General features: G+C 41.5%; 1 protein-coding gene across 1 annotated transcript in view; it reads right to left on the minus strand.

Moving 5' to 3' along the window:
• The window catches only part of LOC122245001 (uncharacterized), a 24,307-nt gene that overhangs the window by 1,006 nt on the left and 5,801 nt on the right, over window positions 1–17,500 (minus strand). Inside the window, exons 5-24 of the mRNA XM_086552230.1 lie at window positions 16,782–16,975; window positions 16,205–16,311; window positions 15,546–15,619; window positions 12,426–12,497; window positions 11,375–11,520; window positions 10,839–11,186; window positions 9,018–9,576; window positions 8,673–8,894; window positions 8,455–8,550; window positions 6,942–8,329; window positions 5,645–5,900; window positions 5,238–5,459; window positions 5,020–5,115; window positions 3,738–4,898; window positions 3,214–3,435; window positions 2,996–3,091; window positions 1,704–2,864; window positions 1,180–1,401; window positions 962–1,057; window positions 1–832 (exon numbers count right to left, since the gene is read on the minus strand). The exon at window positions 1–832 is cut by the window's left edge and continues 1,006 nt beyond it. Of these exons, the coding sequence (XP_086408356.1) occupies window positions 1–832; window positions 962–1,057; window positions 1,180–1,401; window positions 1,704–2,864; window positions 2,996–3,091; window positions 3,214–3,435; window positions 3,738–4,898; window positions 5,020–5,115; window positions 5,238–5,459; window positions 5,645–5,900; window positions 6,942–8,329; window positions 8,455–8,550; window positions 8,673–8,894; window positions 9,018–9,576; window positions 10,839–11,186; window positions 11,375–11,520; window positions 12,426–12,497; window positions 15,546–15,619; window positions 16,205–16,311; window positions 16,782–16,975 (7,570 nt within the window). The remainder of the gene's footprint in view (window positions 833–961; window positions 1,058–1,179; window positions 1,402–1,703; window positions 2,865–2,995; window positions 3,092–3,213; window positions 3,436–3,737; window positions 4,899–5,019; window positions 5,116–5,237; window positions 5,460–5,644; window positions 5,901–6,941; window positions 8,330–8,454; window positions 8,551–8,672; window positions 8,895–9,017; window positions 9,577–10,838; window positions 11,187–11,374; window positions 11,521–12,425; window positions 12,498–15,545; window positions 15,620–16,204; window positions 16,312–16,781; window positions 16,976–17,500) is intronic.

Consider the following 17,500-nt stretch of genomic DNA (forward strand, 5'->3'; position numbering starts at 1 on the left):
CTGCTAGCATGATGTGGACGTTGAGGAGGGTTCACACCAAAACCAACAACGTAACTTCGTCCAGTGTCGCCTAACATGTAGTGGATCTGTTGCTTGCCAAACTCTCGGTTTTTCTCAGCATTGATACCCAAGTCTGCAGCTCTTAGACATATAAAGGCTGCATTAGCTGCATATCGAAGGGAACCCCATTGGCTCAAGTACATCAATCCTTTGGGTGTCCTCTGTCTGTTGTCTATGATGTCATTGCAGAAGTTGGTGAGATGATTGACATATGTGGCTTTATCCCCTTCGTCAGATAACTGTGCCAATAATACCTGGACTCCAGGGGTCTTATCAGCCCATGAAAATTCCCAAGGAGTTGTTGACAGCTGCTGATAGTGAGTCTTTGCTGCTGTTAAATAGGAACTCTCACCTGTTGCACGGTAAAGCCAAGCAGCTGCCCATGCTAATTCGTCATAATATCCATAGCTGGCATAGAATTCAGAAACACCAGGGATTGTATCATCATAGTCTCCTCTGAAATTGTCGGCAAAGCTGTAAAGCTCCCTAGCGTGTCGAAGGCAGTCGTCAGCATATGCAGGATTAGAATCTCTGAAGAGAATGGATGCGGCAGCTAATGCAGCAGAAGTCTCGCCCACCAAGTCAGAACCGGGATTTTGTTCCGTGATTTTGTAGGCAGGTCTTTCCATAGTCATATCCTCTGGTCGGCCCCAGAAACTATGGTCAAGCTGACCGTTCCCTACTTGGCCATACAAAACAGTAGGACTCATGTGTGCCTTGATGAAATAATCTGTAGCCCACTTGACGGCTTCCTTCATGTACGACATTTCCCCTGCAATCAATTGCTTAGATGAGTCCTTAAACTTGTCCACAGTAATATGAAATATTTACAAATAGTCATCATGTGATGACCATTAACATTCTTACTCAAATATATAATATACATAGTTAACTCACTCACCTGCTTGAATATAGGCAGTGCCATAATCGATAGCTCCCCATGCTAACACTGTTGTCATACTTGACATTGGATATCCGAATTTGCCATAATCTCCAGCTGTTTACAGAATAATTAGACAGAAATTAATGATTATATCAAGTTAGAAACTGTAGTGTAGGGAAGGAAATGATAATGCACAATAGACTGATTTGGTGAACGTCCGTCTTTGAATGTCTTACCATCATAGTATCCTCCTGTAAGGTCAAGCTGAACATTGGTCATACTATCCTTGGCGTCGCCCAATGCAGAATCCTTGCGCCAGGTAACACGTTGTGAATCTGGCAAATCTCCAGATCGCTGGGCTTCGTAAAACAAGAGGGACTTGTGAAGAACTTCATCGTAGTTGTAGTTTGTCCCAGGAGCAATGCATCCAGAACCTGGTGCTTGGGTACTTGGTTCCTCTGTAGGCAATATTTCAATTAAATAATATAGTTTTGCTGTTGTATAAACTTTCATCCTCCTTTGTAAATCCTATATACTCCAGGATCCATGTTCCAAGTTATATACTGCTATTTGACCAGCATTTTATTCGGAATTTATCAGATGTATAATTCAGTGTTTTCAAAGTCAGTTTTTGCTATGGATACTTTCAGATTACCTTTACTGTAGGTCAGTCATTATTTCAATATGTATCTATATAATGCATAAAAAGTAAAGGAAAAGAAAGTACATATATCAAGGAAAATAAAGTCACTTTCCTTACCAGTTCCAGGGTTTGCAGTGGGCTCTGGAGTTGGAGCTGGAGTGGGAGCTGGGGTGGGAGCTGGAGTGGGAGCCGGAGTGGGAGCCGGTGTTGATGGTGCTGAAGTCACTCCACCACAATCTGTAAGGTGGCGAAGAGCAGCCACAGCTGACTGGAACCCTGCGTTGTAGTCGGTGGCAACTTCATTCTTGACATAGTCATCGCGTTTGTCCTCGTACCAATCATTGATGTCAGGGCCTCCCACCAACGCTCCATACAGTATGTGAGGGTTAGGATCCGGTAAATGGAAGTCTGTCCAGCCACAAGGTTCTGGAGCTAGTTTACACGAACTGCTAGCATGATGTGGACGTTGAGGAGGGTTCACACCAAAACCAACAACGTAACTTCGTCCAGTGTCGCCTAACATGTAGTGGATCTGTTGCTTGCCAAACTCTCGGTATTTCTCAGCATTGATACCCAAGTCTGCAGCTCTTAGACATATAAAGGCTGCATTAGCTGCATATCGAAGGGAACCCCATTGGCTCAAGTACATCAATCCTTTGGGTGTCCTCTGTCTGTTGTCTATGATGTCATTGCAGAAGTTGGTGAGATGATTGACATATGTGGCTTTATCCCCTTCGTCAGATAACTGTGCCAATAATACCTGGACTCCAGGGGTCTTATCAGCCCATGAAAATTCCCAAGGAGTTGTTGACAGCTGCTGATAATGAGTCTTTGCTGCTGTTAAATAGGAACTCTCACCTGTTGCACGGTAAAGCCAAGCAGCTGCCCATGCTAATTCGTCATAATATCCATAACTGGCATAGAATTCAGAAACACCAGGGATTGTATCATCATAGTCTCCTCTGAAATTGTCGGCAAAGCTGTAAAGCTCCCTAGCGTGTCGAAGGCAGTCGTCAGCATATGCCGGATTAGAATCTCTGAAGAGAATGGATGCGGCAGCTAATGCAGCAGAAGTCTCGCCCACCAAGTCAGAACCGGGATTTTGTTCAGTGATTTTGTAGGCAGGTCTTTCCATAGTCATATCCTCTGGTCGGCCCCAGAAACTATGGTCAAGCTGACCGTTCCCTACTTGGCCATACAAAACAGTAGGACTCACGTGTACCTTGATGAAATAATCTGTAGCCCACTTGACGGCTTCCTTCATGTACGACATTTCTCCTGCAATCAATTGCTTAGGTGAGTCCTCAAACTAGTCCAGAGTAATATATGAAATATTTACAAATAGTCATCATGTGATGACCATTAACATTCTTACTCAAATATATAATATACATAGTTAACTCACTCACCTGCTTGAATATAGGCAGTGCCATAATCGATAGCTCCCCATGCTAACACTGTTGTCATACTTGACATTGGATATCCGAATTTGCCATAATCTCCAGCTGTTTACAGAATAATTAGACAGAAATTAATGATTATATCAAGTTAGAAACTGTAGTGTAGGGAAGGAAATGATAATGCACAATAGACTGATTTGGTGAACGTCCGTCTTTGAATGTCTTACCATCATAGTATCCTCCTGTAAGGTCAAGCTGAACATTGGTCACACTATCCTTGGCGTCGCCCAATGCAGAATCCTTGCGCCAGGTAACACGTTGTGAATCTGGCAAATCTCCAGATCGCTGGGCTTCGTAAAACAAGAGGGACTTGTGAAGAACTTCATCGTAGTTGTAGTTTGTCCCAGGAGCAATGCATCCAGAACCTGGTGCTTGGGTACTTGGTTCCTCTGTGGGCAATATTTCAATTAAATAATATAGTTTTGCTGTTGTATAAACTTTCATCCTCCTTTGTAAATCCTATATACTCCAGGATCCATGTTCCAAGTTATATACTGCTATTTGACCAGCATTTTATTCGGAATTTATCAGATGTATAATTCAGTGTTTTCAAAGTCAGTTTTTGCTATGGATACTTTCAGATTACCTTTACTGTAGGTCAGTCATTATTTCAATATGTATCTATATAATGCATAAAAAGTAAAGGAAAAGAAAGTACATATATCAAGGAAAATAAAGTCACTTTCCTTACCAGTTCCAGGGTTTGCAGTGGGCTCTGGAGTTGGAGCTGGAGTGGGAGCTGGGGTGGGAGCTGGAGTGGGAGCTGGAGTGGGAGCCGGTGTTGATGGTGCTGAAGTCACTCCACCACAATCTGCAAGGTGGCGAAGAGCAGCCACAGCTGACTGGAACCCTGCGTTGTAGTCAGTGGCAACTTCATTCTTGACATAGTCATCGCGTTTGTCCTCATACCAATCATTGATGTCAGGGCCTCCCACCAACGCTCCATACAGTATGTGAGGGTTAGGATCCGGTAAATGGAAGTCTGTCCAGCCACAAGGTTCTGGAGCTAGTTTACACGAACTGCTAGCATGATGTGGACGTTGAGGAGGGTTCACACCAAAACCAACAACGTAACTTCGTCCAGTGTCGCCTAACATGTAGTGGATCTGTTGCTTGCCAAACTCTCGGTTTTTCTCAGCATTGATACCCAAGTCTGCAGCTCTTAGACATATAAAGGCTGCATTAGCTGCATATCGAAGGGAACCCCATTGGCTCAAGTACATCAATCCTTTGGGTGTCCTCTGTCTGTTGTCTATGATGTCATTGCAGAAGTTGGTGAGATGATTGACATATGTGGCTTTATCCCCTTCGTCGGATAACTGTGCCAATAATACCTGGACTCCAGGGGTCTTATCAGCCCATGAAAATTCCCAAGGAGTTGTTGACAGCTGCTGATAATGAGTCTTTGCTGCTGTTAAATAGGAACTCTCACCTGTTGCACGGTAAAGCCAAGCAGCTGCCCATGCTAATTCGTCATAATATCCATAGCTGGCATAGAATTCAGAAACACCAGGGATTGTATCATCATAGTCTCCTCTGAAATTGTCGGCAAAGCTGTAAAGCTCCCTAGCGTGTCGAAGGCAGTCGTCAGCATATGCAGGATTAGAATCTCTGAAGAGAATGGATGCGGCAGCTAATGCAGCAGAAGTCTCGCCCACCAAGTCAGAACCGGGATTTTGTTCCGTGATTTTGTAGGCAGGTCTTTCCATAGTCATATCCTCTGGTCGGCCCCAGAAACTATGGTCAAGCTGACCGTTCCCTACTTGGCCATACAAAACAGTAGGACTCACGTGTGCCTTGATGAAATAATCTGTAGCCCACTTGACGGCTTCCTTCATGTACGACATTTCTCCTGCAATCAATTGCTTAGGTGAGTCCTCAAACTAGTCCAGAGTAATATATGAAATATTTACAAATAGTCATGTGATGTGTATTACCATTCGTACTATAATATACATTGTTTACTCACTCACCTGCTTGAATATAGGCAGTGCCATAATCGATAGCTCCCCATGCTAACACTGTTGTCATGCTTGACATTGGATATCCGAATTTGCCATAATCTCCAGCTGTTTAGAGATGAATTACATAGAAATTAATGATTATATCAAGTTAGAAACTGTAGTGTAATGCAGAAAATGATAATGCACAATAGACTGATTTGGTGAACGTCCGTCTTTGAATGTCTTACCATCATAGTATCCTCCTGTAAGGTCAAGCTGAACATTGGTCACACTATCCTTGGCGTCTCCCAATGCAGAATCCTTGCGCCAGGTAACACGTTGTGAATCTGGCAAATCTCCAGATCGCTGGGCTTCGTAAAACAAGAGGGACTTGTGAAGAACTTCATCGTAGTTGTAGTTTGTCCCAGGAGCAATGCATCCAGAACCTGGTGCTTGGGTACTTGGTTCCTCTGTGGAAAATATTTCTGTGTAGACATTTTTATGCTATGATTATATTAATTCATACTTATATTGATCATACTCAGTAGCCGAATCGTTCTTACTATATGAATCTCTATATATAATGCATTCATAAAATGAAGCAAAGTTCATTGCAAATAAGAATAAAGGGAAATAACCATCATTACTGTATTACCGGTTCCAGGGTTTGCAGTAGGCTCTGGAGTTGGAGCGGATGTGGAAGGAGCGGATGTGGAAGGAGATGAGGTAGTTCCACAAGTTCCAAGGGTTTGGTCATTGAAAGTTGCAGACACGATGGTTGGAATGCTTCCCGAGTAAGTTACCATAATGCCCAACTCCAGCGTGGCACCAGCTGTCTGGACTCCGTTGTAGCTTTTGTTGGTGAGCGTGATACTGGTGCCAGAGGTGGGTGCCACATCCGCCGTCCATGCCTTCAGAGTTGAGGAGATAGAAGGAGGAAGGAAAACCAGTAGTATAGAATTGCAGAATGTTGCTACCTCATAAGATTAACCTTTAAGTGATACTAATTTTGGTCTCAAATATTGCTTTATTACAGGGCGATGCAATAAATTATATTTGTCAATTCCTGAATAGAATTATCTTTGATTTTTCCAGTTATAGAAGACTACTGTCAATAAATAAAACAAAGAAACTATTCTCCATTACAAAATATTTAAGAACAATACTCAATAAATTCTTCATTCAGTTGTTACTGAACAAATAACAGATTATCAAGAATAACCGGTTCTGTAATTTTTGTATGTAGATTTTTATGTATGTGTATATACACATATATGTGTATGTAATATTTATTCACATTTATTCATATATATCTATATATGCATGTATATATATATATATATATATATATATATATATATATATATATAATTGTATATGTATATGTGTATGTATGTATATGTATATATTTATATGTATCTATATGTATATATATATGTATATTTATATGTATATGTATATGTATATATATATGTATATGTATATGTATACATATGTATATACATTATATATATATGTGTGTATGTATATATATGCATATAGGTATATATATACACACATATGTGTGTATATATAGACAAATATATCTATATATACATATATCTATATATATACACATATATACATAAATACATATCTATCTGTATATATATATATATATATATATATATATATATATATATATATATATATACATGCATATATGTATATATGCACATATATATACACACACACATATATATATGTATATATATATATGTATGTATGTGTATATATACATATATATCTAAACATTTACATGTATATCTATATATACATATATAGGCCTTTTATAAACAACCATCTAGTGTGATTGAAAAGTTTATGCATATACTCATATCCATGATGATCCATTTTCTTTAAATGAAAAAGATATACAATTACCTTACTTTCAAGCGTTATTTTATACTAACCTGAAAATTGTCCACAGGTGATGATAACTGGAGGTAAACATCCCAAGAGTCTACAGCACTGGGGACAGTCACGTACAGAGTCCCGCCGTAGTTATTAGCCCAGCTGCTGGTTTCAACAAATCTGAAGCAATTTCCATTTCCCCCTCCGGTGCTTGGTGTCGTTCCGGGCGCATCTGTCGAAGAACGTGTTGTTGATGGTGCTGAGGTCGGCTCTGGAGTTGGAGCTGGGGTGGGTGCTGGGGTGGAAGCCGGTGTTGATGGTGCTGGGGTCGGCTCTCGAGTTGGAGCTGGAGTGGGAGCTGGGGTGGGAGCCGGTGTTGATGGTGCTGAAGTCACTCCACCACAATCTGTAAGGTGCCGAAGAGCAGCCACAGCTGACTGGAACCCTGCGTTGTAGTCGGTGGCAACTTCATTCTTGACATAGTCATCGCGTTTGTCCTCGTACCAATCATTGATGTCAGGGCCTCCCACCAACGCTCCATACAGTATGTGAGGGTTAGGATCCGGTAAATGGAAGTCTGTCCAGCCACAAGGTTCTGGAGCTAGTTTACACGAACTGCTAGCATGATGTGGACGTTGAGGAGGGTTCACACCAAAACCAACAACGTAACTTCGTCCAGTGTCGCCTAACATGTAGTGGATCTGTTGCTTGCCAAACTCTCGGTATTTCTCAGCATTGATACCCAAGTCTGCAGCTCTTAGACATATAAAGGCCGCATTAGCTGCATATCGAAGGGAACCCCATTGGCTCAAGTACATCAATCCTTTGGGTGTCCTCTGTCTGTTGTCTATGATGTCATTGCAGAAGTTGGTGAGATGATTGACATATGTGGCTTTATCCCCTTCGTCGGATAACTGTGCCAATAATACCTGGACTCCAGGGGTCTTATCAGCCCATGAAAATTCCCAAGGAGTTGTTGACAGCTGCTGATAGTGAGTCTTTGCTGCTGTTAAATAGGAACTCTCACCTGTTGCACGGTAAAGCCAAGCAGCTGCCCATGCTAATTCGTCATAATATCCATAGCTGGCATAGAATTCAGAAACACCAGGGATTGTATCATCATAGTCTCCTCTGAAATTGTCGGCAAAGCTGTAAAGCTCCCTAGCGTGTCGAAGGCAGTCGTCAGCATATGCCGGATTAGAATCTCTGAAGAGAATGGATGCGGCAGCTAATGCAGCAGAAGTCTCGCCCACCAAGTCAGAACCGGGATTTTGTTCCGTGATTTTGTAGGCAGGTCTTTCCATAGTCATATCCTCTGGTCGGCCCCAGAAACTATGGTCAAGCTGACCGTTCCCTACTTGGCCATACAAAACAGTAGGACTCACGTGTGCCTTGATGAAATAATCTGTAGCCCACTTGACGGCTTCCTTCATGTACGACATTTCCCCTGCAATCAATTGCTTAGATGAGTCCTTAAACTTGTCCACAGTAATATGAAATATTTACAAATAGTCATCATGTGATGACCATTAACATTCTTACTCTAATATATAATATACATTGTTTACTCACCTGCTTGAATATAGGCAGTGCCATAATCGATAGCTCCCCATGCTAACACTGTTGTCATACTTGACATTGGATATCCGAATTTGCCATAATCTCCAGCTGTTTACAGATAGATTAGATAGAAATTAATGATTATATCAAGTTAGAAACTGAAGTGTAGGAAAGAAAATTATAATGCATAATAGACTGATTTGGTGAACGTCCGTCTTTGAATGTCTTACCATCATAGTATCCTCCTGTAAGGTCAAGCTGAACATTGGTCACACTATCCTTGGCGTCGCCCAATGCAGAATCCTTGCGCCAGGTAACACGTTGTGAATCTGGCAAATCTCCAGATCGCTGAGCTTCGTAAAACAAGAGGGACTTGTGAAGAACTTCATCATAGTTGTAGTTTGTCCCAGGAGCAATGCATCCAGGACTTGGTTCCGGTGTGGTTGGACCTTCTGCGAGATTAATGATTTTTAGGGAAGACTTTTCAACCCTTAAAGGGATACAACAGCAATGTGAAAATGGAGTAAATAGGGATATATTATAAGTAGAAAAAACAACAACTATAATCTGTTTACCCGTAGTAGTTGGTGATACGGTTGGACCCGAGGTGGGAGCTGGAGTTGGTGCTGGGGTAGGGGCTGTTGTGGGAGCTGGAGTAGGTGCAGGAGTGGGAGCTGGAGTAGGTGCAGGAGTGGAAGCTGTTGTGGGAGCTGGAGTAGGGGCAGGAGTGGAGGCTGTTGTGGGAGCTGGAGTAGGGGCAGGAGTGGAAGCTGTTGTGGGAGCTGGAGTAGGTGCAGGAGTGGGTGCTGTTGTGGGAGCTGGAGTAGGTGCAGGAGTCGGGGCTGTTGTGGGAGCTGGAGTAGGTGCAGGAGTGGGGGCTGTTGTGGGAGCTGGAGTAGGTGCAGGAGTGGGGGCTGTTGTGGGAGCTGGAGTAGGTGCAGGAGTTGGAAGAACTTCACAGTCTCCAGCGATTTGATCATTGAAGGTCACAGAGATGATGTCTGGAACGGTCCCTGAGTAGGTTACCGCGATGCCCAACTCCAGTGTGGCACCAGCTGTCTGGAATCCGTTGTAGCCTTTGTTGGTGAGCGTGATGGTGGTGCCAGAGGTAGGTGCCACGTCCGCTGTCCACGCCTTCAATGCAGAGCAGATGGCAGGGAGTAGAATTATGAGTATATATTTTCATTTCATTTTTAGGTCAAAGTTGTTTCCCTTGTGAAAGATGAATTGGTTGTGCTAGATTTCAAACGGTGAGGATGATAATAAATATCTTCTGATATTTGATATCTCCACTGTCGGTTCATGATTGAATTTTTGTTTCCTTAGGGGAGCGTGAAGGTAACTGTAAGAATAAAGCGGCACAGAGAAACTGATCTCTATTCTCGAACTTGTTATTAGTAGTTGGTCGCTAGTACACAAAAACTACCAACAAAATATCAACACAAATGTACGAAGGCGACCGAGCACCAATAGCTTTCGATGACCTGGCTAGGGAACTATCTAGGTGGGCTGTCCGAAACCTGGTCACCGACATCTTTGAACTATATGAGAAACACAAATTTATGCAAATGGGATAACCTAAGATGAATCGATGGGGTGGTTATACCTTTCAACTGGTAATCGAACTTGTACAAAAAGATATACAAAAAGTGGGTCTCTGTCTCAATGTAAACATGTGTCAACAGGATAACATGATGCAAGAGTCGGGGCGAAAGGAGCGGAGGAACAAAGCCAGGACAGAGGCAGTTTGGTGCTCCTGCTGTTAAGACCTCGCGAGTGCCCTTGTGACCTGAGATACCTTGTGTTGCATTGTTATAAGCCTATATTGTGCAGTGTAATGTGCTGGTTCCCCCCTGTATTGTGCCCATAGATTAGTGTACTTGTGAAGAACTAGTGTAAATAAAGGATAGACGTGTTATTGTGTGTTTACTCCGTGCCCTGCCTCGCCTTGCGGTGTTTTCCCCTCGTGGTGTTCTGGGACGCTGTGGTGTTCAGTGTCTCTTGGAGCTGTTCTGTGTTCACGACCCTGTGGTTAGCACGCCGTCTACCTAGCCTGCCTGGTGTTGGTGGGTAGAAGGTGGGTGACCGGTGTAACAATATGTTGAAACAGTGTTGAAAAACCTGGGTGACCCAAAAAAAGCACTAGACTAACAGAGAAATGTTTCATAAGTATTGTGTTTGTCTTCAGTAAGATATTCGGTGTAAAATTATTAATTCTCATCCATGCAATATATGACTTGATGGATGAAAAAAATACTTTATGATTTGCATTTATCCTGAATAATGAAAACTGATATTCTTCTAATCATTTCACTACTGCTACGATAATAATCCACAAGCAAAACAAAGCAAACTCAAAACTGAACAAATATCATAAATACAATTTCGCTACTGACCTGAAAATTGTCCACAAAATCTGACATTTGTAGAACAATGCTCCAAGAGTAGATTTCACTGGGAACAGTCACATAGAGATTTCCTTGATAATTGTTAAGCCAACTGTTAGTCTCCGTGAAGTTGACGCACAGCTCGAAGGGGACTGAAGTGGACGTCGACGGATCCACTTCACAGATTCCAAGGTCCTCCTCGTTGAAGGCCAAAGAGGTGATGGCCGGAAGGCTTCCCGAGTAGGCTACCGCGATGCCCAACTCCAGCGTGGCACCAGCTGTCTGGACTCCGTTGTAGCCTTTGTTGGTGAGCGTGATGGTGGTGCCAGAGGTAGGTGCCACGTTCGCTGTCCACGCCTTCAGAGTAGGGGGAAATGGAGAAGCGGAAGGAACAAGAGATGAGTAAAATAAGTCACTGGTAGAGAAAATCGAAAGATTATAAAGGTCTCAAACACACACACATTTTCTACATATATACTTTCTTGTATGATTCTGCTATATCTGTCAATAACTACATATTCGATCATGACCCTTTCGGTCCTGACCTGAAAATTATCCGCGGAGGCCGACAGCTGGAGGACGATATTCCACGAATCAACATCACGAGGTACCGTTACGTTCAATATTCCTTGGTAATTCCCGGCCCAGCTGTTGGTCTCCGTAAACGCGACACAATTACCATTTCCTTCACCTGCATGAGGTTCCGTTCATTAGCATATAAATTTACCTGAATTTTGGCTTCACATGAGCAATATTTATCAGTATTTTATATATGAAGAAGTAGGGGTGGATGTTTTTTTTGTGTGTGTTTTTGGATTGTTATTAAATACTTGCAAATTGGATTTGCAACATAAGAATTTAATTTATTTTCACTGTACTCACTAAAATTCAATCAAATTATACTAAGCTAAACTTGCACTCTTAATCTAAATCTGATCAACAAAAATGTTAAGTTATTCATTCAAGGAAAAAGTAATTTACTGACGAGTGACAACGTAATTGCCATGAAAAATTGAAGGGGAAAAGGATCAGATATATTACTCTCCCAACTAAAGCCGTAATTACATTTCAAATGAGGCAAGTAATACATGTTTCCTAAAATAGAAGAAATGGAGCTGATCTGACGATATAATTGATGTAGTGATCTTTCAGGCATGGTAGTCATATCTGCATTTAAAACCTCATTTTTTAACTCTATACTAAATCTTAACAAGCAAACTATCGTCACTGCAAAGTATTATAGATTATAGATGTAGATGTGTCATTCTATTAGCAAGGCTCGAACACATATTCATTCTCTCCGGAAATACGTATTCAAACATAACAAAAAAGAGAAAGAAAGAAAGAACGAGCATCAGGAAAATGCATACACCTCTTTGCCAAACTCTAAATCTATATTAGGATGTGTCTTAACTACAGACATTTGCTTAAACCACAATATATATTTCCGACGACTTTGATATAGAAAAGAATATGACTAACTAGCCTTGAACTATGAAATTTAGACCAAGAGATGTTTGAATATACGCGAACTTTGTCCTCCCTGCTTTTCCCTTTTGATTAAAGACAAGCTTACGTTGATGGTATCCCACGTACCAGTCACTTGTACATCTGTTGTTGTTTTTGGGGTCGTTTCGGGCACGGGGCTGGACGTGGGTACCGTTGGTGCTGGTGAAAAAAAATGGTGTGAATGAGAATGATACATTTTACAAGAGTAACATATAAATTCCTATAAAGTAATCTTTAAAAAAAAGAAGTGTGATAACCAGAATTACAGAGCACATATACACTATCCAGGTTATTAATAATCAATCTCTTCATAATGAGCCAAGTAAGTTCTGTTTATTTTTTTTACTTCATAAAATTCCACGAGTCTTCTAGCCAGTGAGAAACGGGATTGTGTTTGGTCGTTACGTAGATACAGGGGCGTGGCTAATTTCGCCAGCCCGCTTGGCGTCGATTATAACATTAACCTTTTTGAAAATAAGGTTTATAAAATACTACTGATTCTCCTTCGCATTTTGCATTGCTGTATAAACATGCATATTTTTGTCTATTTCTAAAAAAAAAAAAAAAAAAAAAAAAAAAAAAAATGAACACTTCTTTTCTGTTAGGGAAAGCATGGTACAGCTTAACGCTCAAAAGAACATATTTCCTGCCATGATAAACATCTGGCACGTCAAAAAAACTATTTCCTGCTATAAAAAACAAGTCCACATTTAATTCCATAGGAAAAAGCTAAAACTATTAGAAACATGTTATGATATATGGAGATCAAGACTTATAATTATCACATTATAAAATCAGCTAATATGAATATCGATGACAGAAATATAACTAATTATCGAAACCGCAAAAATAAGAAGATGAAAAGATATCAGGTGTGGATTAAATATTGCGTTTTAAAAGTACGTACTTGGGGTACCAAATGTATGGGTTCGAAGTATGAATACCACAGCTGTAGCCATTGGATTTTGGGGAATTACATATATGAAAAGGGATCACAGCCACAATCTATGACCATTGCTATCATTATGTCCAATTAACTAGGTGTTGGACCCATGTGTCCTACAAAATCATCTGACATTTGAGATCTTATGAGGGACACCACTGGTAAAGCCGAAAGGACACTTTACTGGGCTGGGATTAGGACATCAGCTCGCCTTCATCTTGCCCTGGTAAATAATGTACGAGGAAATCAGTGTTAAGAGAAGAGAAAGAATTTCGATTTTCGTCTCAACAAATCGAAAGAAAAAAAAAGGGTAAGAAACTCCACTTCTTGCAATCGCGCCCATATATGCAACAAAATCTGACTGGCCATTGTGAAATAATGTTCTGGGTTCTCGTTTTCACATATCAATCCGTTTATTTTTTCAATAGAGGTTGTTTTTCCTAAAATCGATTACTAAAAGATGCAACTTTGAAAAGAAGAAAATAAAAGTAACAGCGGTATAGTGCAAATTTTACTAGACGAATACAACTTGTAGATAATCTGATACAAGGGAAGAAAATACAGTTGGCCATTATAGTTTCAACAGATGCGATGCTGCAAAGTGTTGCATTGATACACCGTTCTCATGTAATGCAATGCAGCCATACAGTGTGTACTTAGTTTCATGCTTACCTTGGGTGGAACATTCACTCTTCACTCATACATTCACTACAACATCCAATCACTTTTCATTCATTTATTTACTGTTTCGTTCTTACCTGGACTACAGGGTCCATTCACTATTCATTCATTCACGGCTTCATTCTGACCTTTACTACGCCATTCCTTCACTCATCCCTCATTCACTCACAGCTTCGTTCTGCCCTTTAACTAAGGCATTCCTTCACTCATCGCCCATTCACTCACAGCTTCGTTCTGCCCTTTAACTACGGCATTCCTTCTCTCATCACTCATTCACTCACAGCTTCATTCTCCCCTTTAACTACGGCATTCCTTCACTCATCGCCCATTCACTCACAGCTTCGTTCTGCCCTTTAACTACGACATTCCTTCACTCACCACTCATTCACTCACAGCTTCGTTCTGCCCTTCAACTACGGCATTCCTTCACTCATCCCTCATTCACTCACAGCTTCGTTCTGCCCTTCAACTACGGCATTCCTTCACTCATCACTCATTCACTCACAGCTTCGTTCTGCCCTTTAACTAAGGCATTCCTTCACTCACCACTCATTCACTCACAGCTTCGTCCTGCCCTTTAACTAAGGCATTCCTTCACTCATCACTCATTCACTCACAGCTTCGTTCTGCCCTTTAACTAAGGCATTCCTTCACTCATCACTCATTCACTCACAGCTTCGTTCTGCCCTACAACTAAGGCATTCCTTCACTCACCACTCATTCACTCACAGCTTCGTTCTGCCCTTTAACTAAGGCATTCCTTCACTCATCCCTCATTCACTCACAGCTTCGTTCTGCCCTTTAACTAAGGCATTCCTTCACTCATCACTCATTCACCCACAGCTTCGTTCTGCCCTTCAACTAAGGCATTCCTTCACTCATCCCTCATTCACTCACAGCTTCGTTCTGCCCTTTAACTAAGGCATTCCTTCACTCATCACTCATTCACTCACAGCTTCGTTCTGCCCTTTAACTAAGGCATTCCTTCACTCATCGCTCATTCACTCACAGCTTCGTTCTGCCCTTTAACTACGGCATTCCTTCACTCATTACTCATTCACTCACAGCTTCGTTCTTACCTTTAACTAAGGCATTCCTTCACTCATCACTCATTCACTCACAGCTTCGTTCTACCCTTTAACTACGGCATTCCTTCACTCATCACTCATTCACTCACAGCTTCGTTCTGCCCTTTAACTACGGCATTCCTTCACTCATCACTCATTCACTCACAGCTTCGTTCTGCCCTTCAACTACGGCATTCCTTCACTCATCACTCATTCACTCACAGCTTCGTTCTGCCCTTCAACTACGGCATTCCTTCACTCATCACTCATTCACTCACAGCTTCGTTCTGCCCTTTAACTAAGGCATTCCTTCACTCATCACTCATTCACTCACAGCTTCGTTCTGCCCTTTAACTAAGGCATTCCTTCACTCATCACTCATTCACTCACAGCTTCGTTCTGCCCTTTAACTAAGGCATTCCTTCACTCATCACTCATTCACTCACAGCTTCGTTCTGCCCTTTAACTACGGCATTCCTTCACTCATCACTCATTCACTCACAGCTTCGTTCTTACCTTGGCTTAAGCACACTTGTTCGCCGTTGAGATAGACGGACGTCACAATTGGCGACGGTCCCTCAGTGTCGTACCTGAAGAAATTGATTGCAAAATTCCATCGTGGATTACGAAATTACATTGCAAGGTTATAAAAATCACTACGATATTCCACAATATTCATCCTGAATTAGAAAATCATTACACAATTCCACATTCGTCATGCTTAGCTTAGCATAGTTTAAACTAATTGATAAGTATCAAGGGAAATCAGGATGAAGAAAGAGTGGTTTTTAATATATACCTTACTTACTTTAGAAAGGTATAATAAAAAAGTGTAAATGGGCATTAATAATTCCAGATTGTGGATATATATGTAACTGAATAACGTAATCACTTATGAAGATGCCATAATGAAACACTAATTAAATATCACTATCTGTCACTATCCCCCCCCCCTCTCTCTTTCTCTCTTCCTCCCACTCCCTCCCTCTCCCTCTCTCTCCCTCCCTCCCTCTCTCTCCCTCTCTCTCTCTCTCTCCCTCCCTCTCCCTCCCTCCCTCCCTCTCCCCCCCCCCTCTCTCTCTCTCTCTCTCTCTCTCTCTCTCTCTCTCTCCCTCCCTCTCCCTCCCTCTCCCTCTCTCTCCCTCCCCCCTCTCTCTCTTACTGTTTAGACGCACCTGTACAGGAATTCGAGCGAGAGGACGCTTCCGATTCCCATTGCCGCGTCTTCCTTCGTCACAGTGAAGGAGGTGTCATTGAAGGCGCTCGTGGTCCCGTCCCATTGCTTCGTATCAACGGTATTAAAGTGAATAAAGTTCATTACAATAAATGTAGGGAAAAAACGTATGGATGAAAGTGAATAAAGTTCATTGCGATAAATGTAGGGAAAAAGACGTATGGATGAAAGTGAATAAAGTTCATTACAATAAATGTAGGGAAAAAGACGTATGGATGAAAGTGAATAAAGTTAATTGCGATACATGTAGGAGAAAAAACGTGAATGAAAATGAATTAGTTGAAGAGCGCGAGAGATTTATTTGGTGTGTTTCGAAGCTTCATTCATTCACGCGTTTCGAAGGAAGATGCTATTCGAAACAGGTGGTCATTTGATGATTACTTTGATGATTATATTCAGAAGAAGAAAGAAGAAAATAAAATAGAAAGAAGAAAAAGAAGAAGAATGAAAAAAAGAAAAAAGATAGAAAAAAAAAAGAAAAAAAAAAAAAAATACGAAGAGCGCCAAGCGTCCCCAACCTCGAAAGTCAGAACGGGCGCCGAGAAGACCACATCCAGCGTCCATCCTGGCGTGGCATCCTTCACAGGGAAGCTAAGGACGCCGAGGCATCCTCCTGCCCAAGCACTCCTCTCCTGCAGGATATCCTCGCAGGATTCCCCGTAGGGTATAGTGGGGGGCGGGGTGGTCGGGGCGAGGGTAGTGGTGGTTGGGGCTGCTCAGGGGGGAGGGGGGTAGAGAGGGGTGAATCTCGCGCGGTTTTTGGTTATTTCTTTTGTTTTGTTTTGGTGGTGTTGTTGATAGTATTATTGTCATTGTTATCTCAGTGCTAGCCTTATTGTTATTATCATTATCATCATTATTGCCGTTTTTATCATATTCATTTTCCTCATAATTATTATTATTAATGAAATTGTTATTATCAATAATATCACTATCATTATTATTATTATCACCCTTAGCATTAATCATTACTACTATGGTTAGCTTTATCATTATCATTACAATTATCATTTTTAACATCATTATCATTATCAGTATAATCATTCTTCTTCTAATCATTTGACTGCCTGATAAATAGCCACGCCCTCTTGCCCAAAACATTCATTCAAAGGTCACCGAATAAAAAAAAATAAAAAAAATACGACTAGTATACATGTATTACAAAATAACATATCAAGGCCGTAGCCATGAGTGTTCAGTGGGTGGGTGGATGTACAGGGGGGGAGGGGAGAGGTAA

This window comes from Penaeus japonicus, unplaced genomic scaffold, assembly GCF_977035675.1.
Source record: "Penaeus japonicus unplaced genomic scaffold, GWHDUDI00000001_assembly GWHDUDI00000026, whole genome shotgun sequence".
Lineage (NCBI taxonomy): Eukaryota > Metazoa > Arthropoda > Malacostraca > Decapoda > Penaeidae > Penaeus > Penaeus japonicus.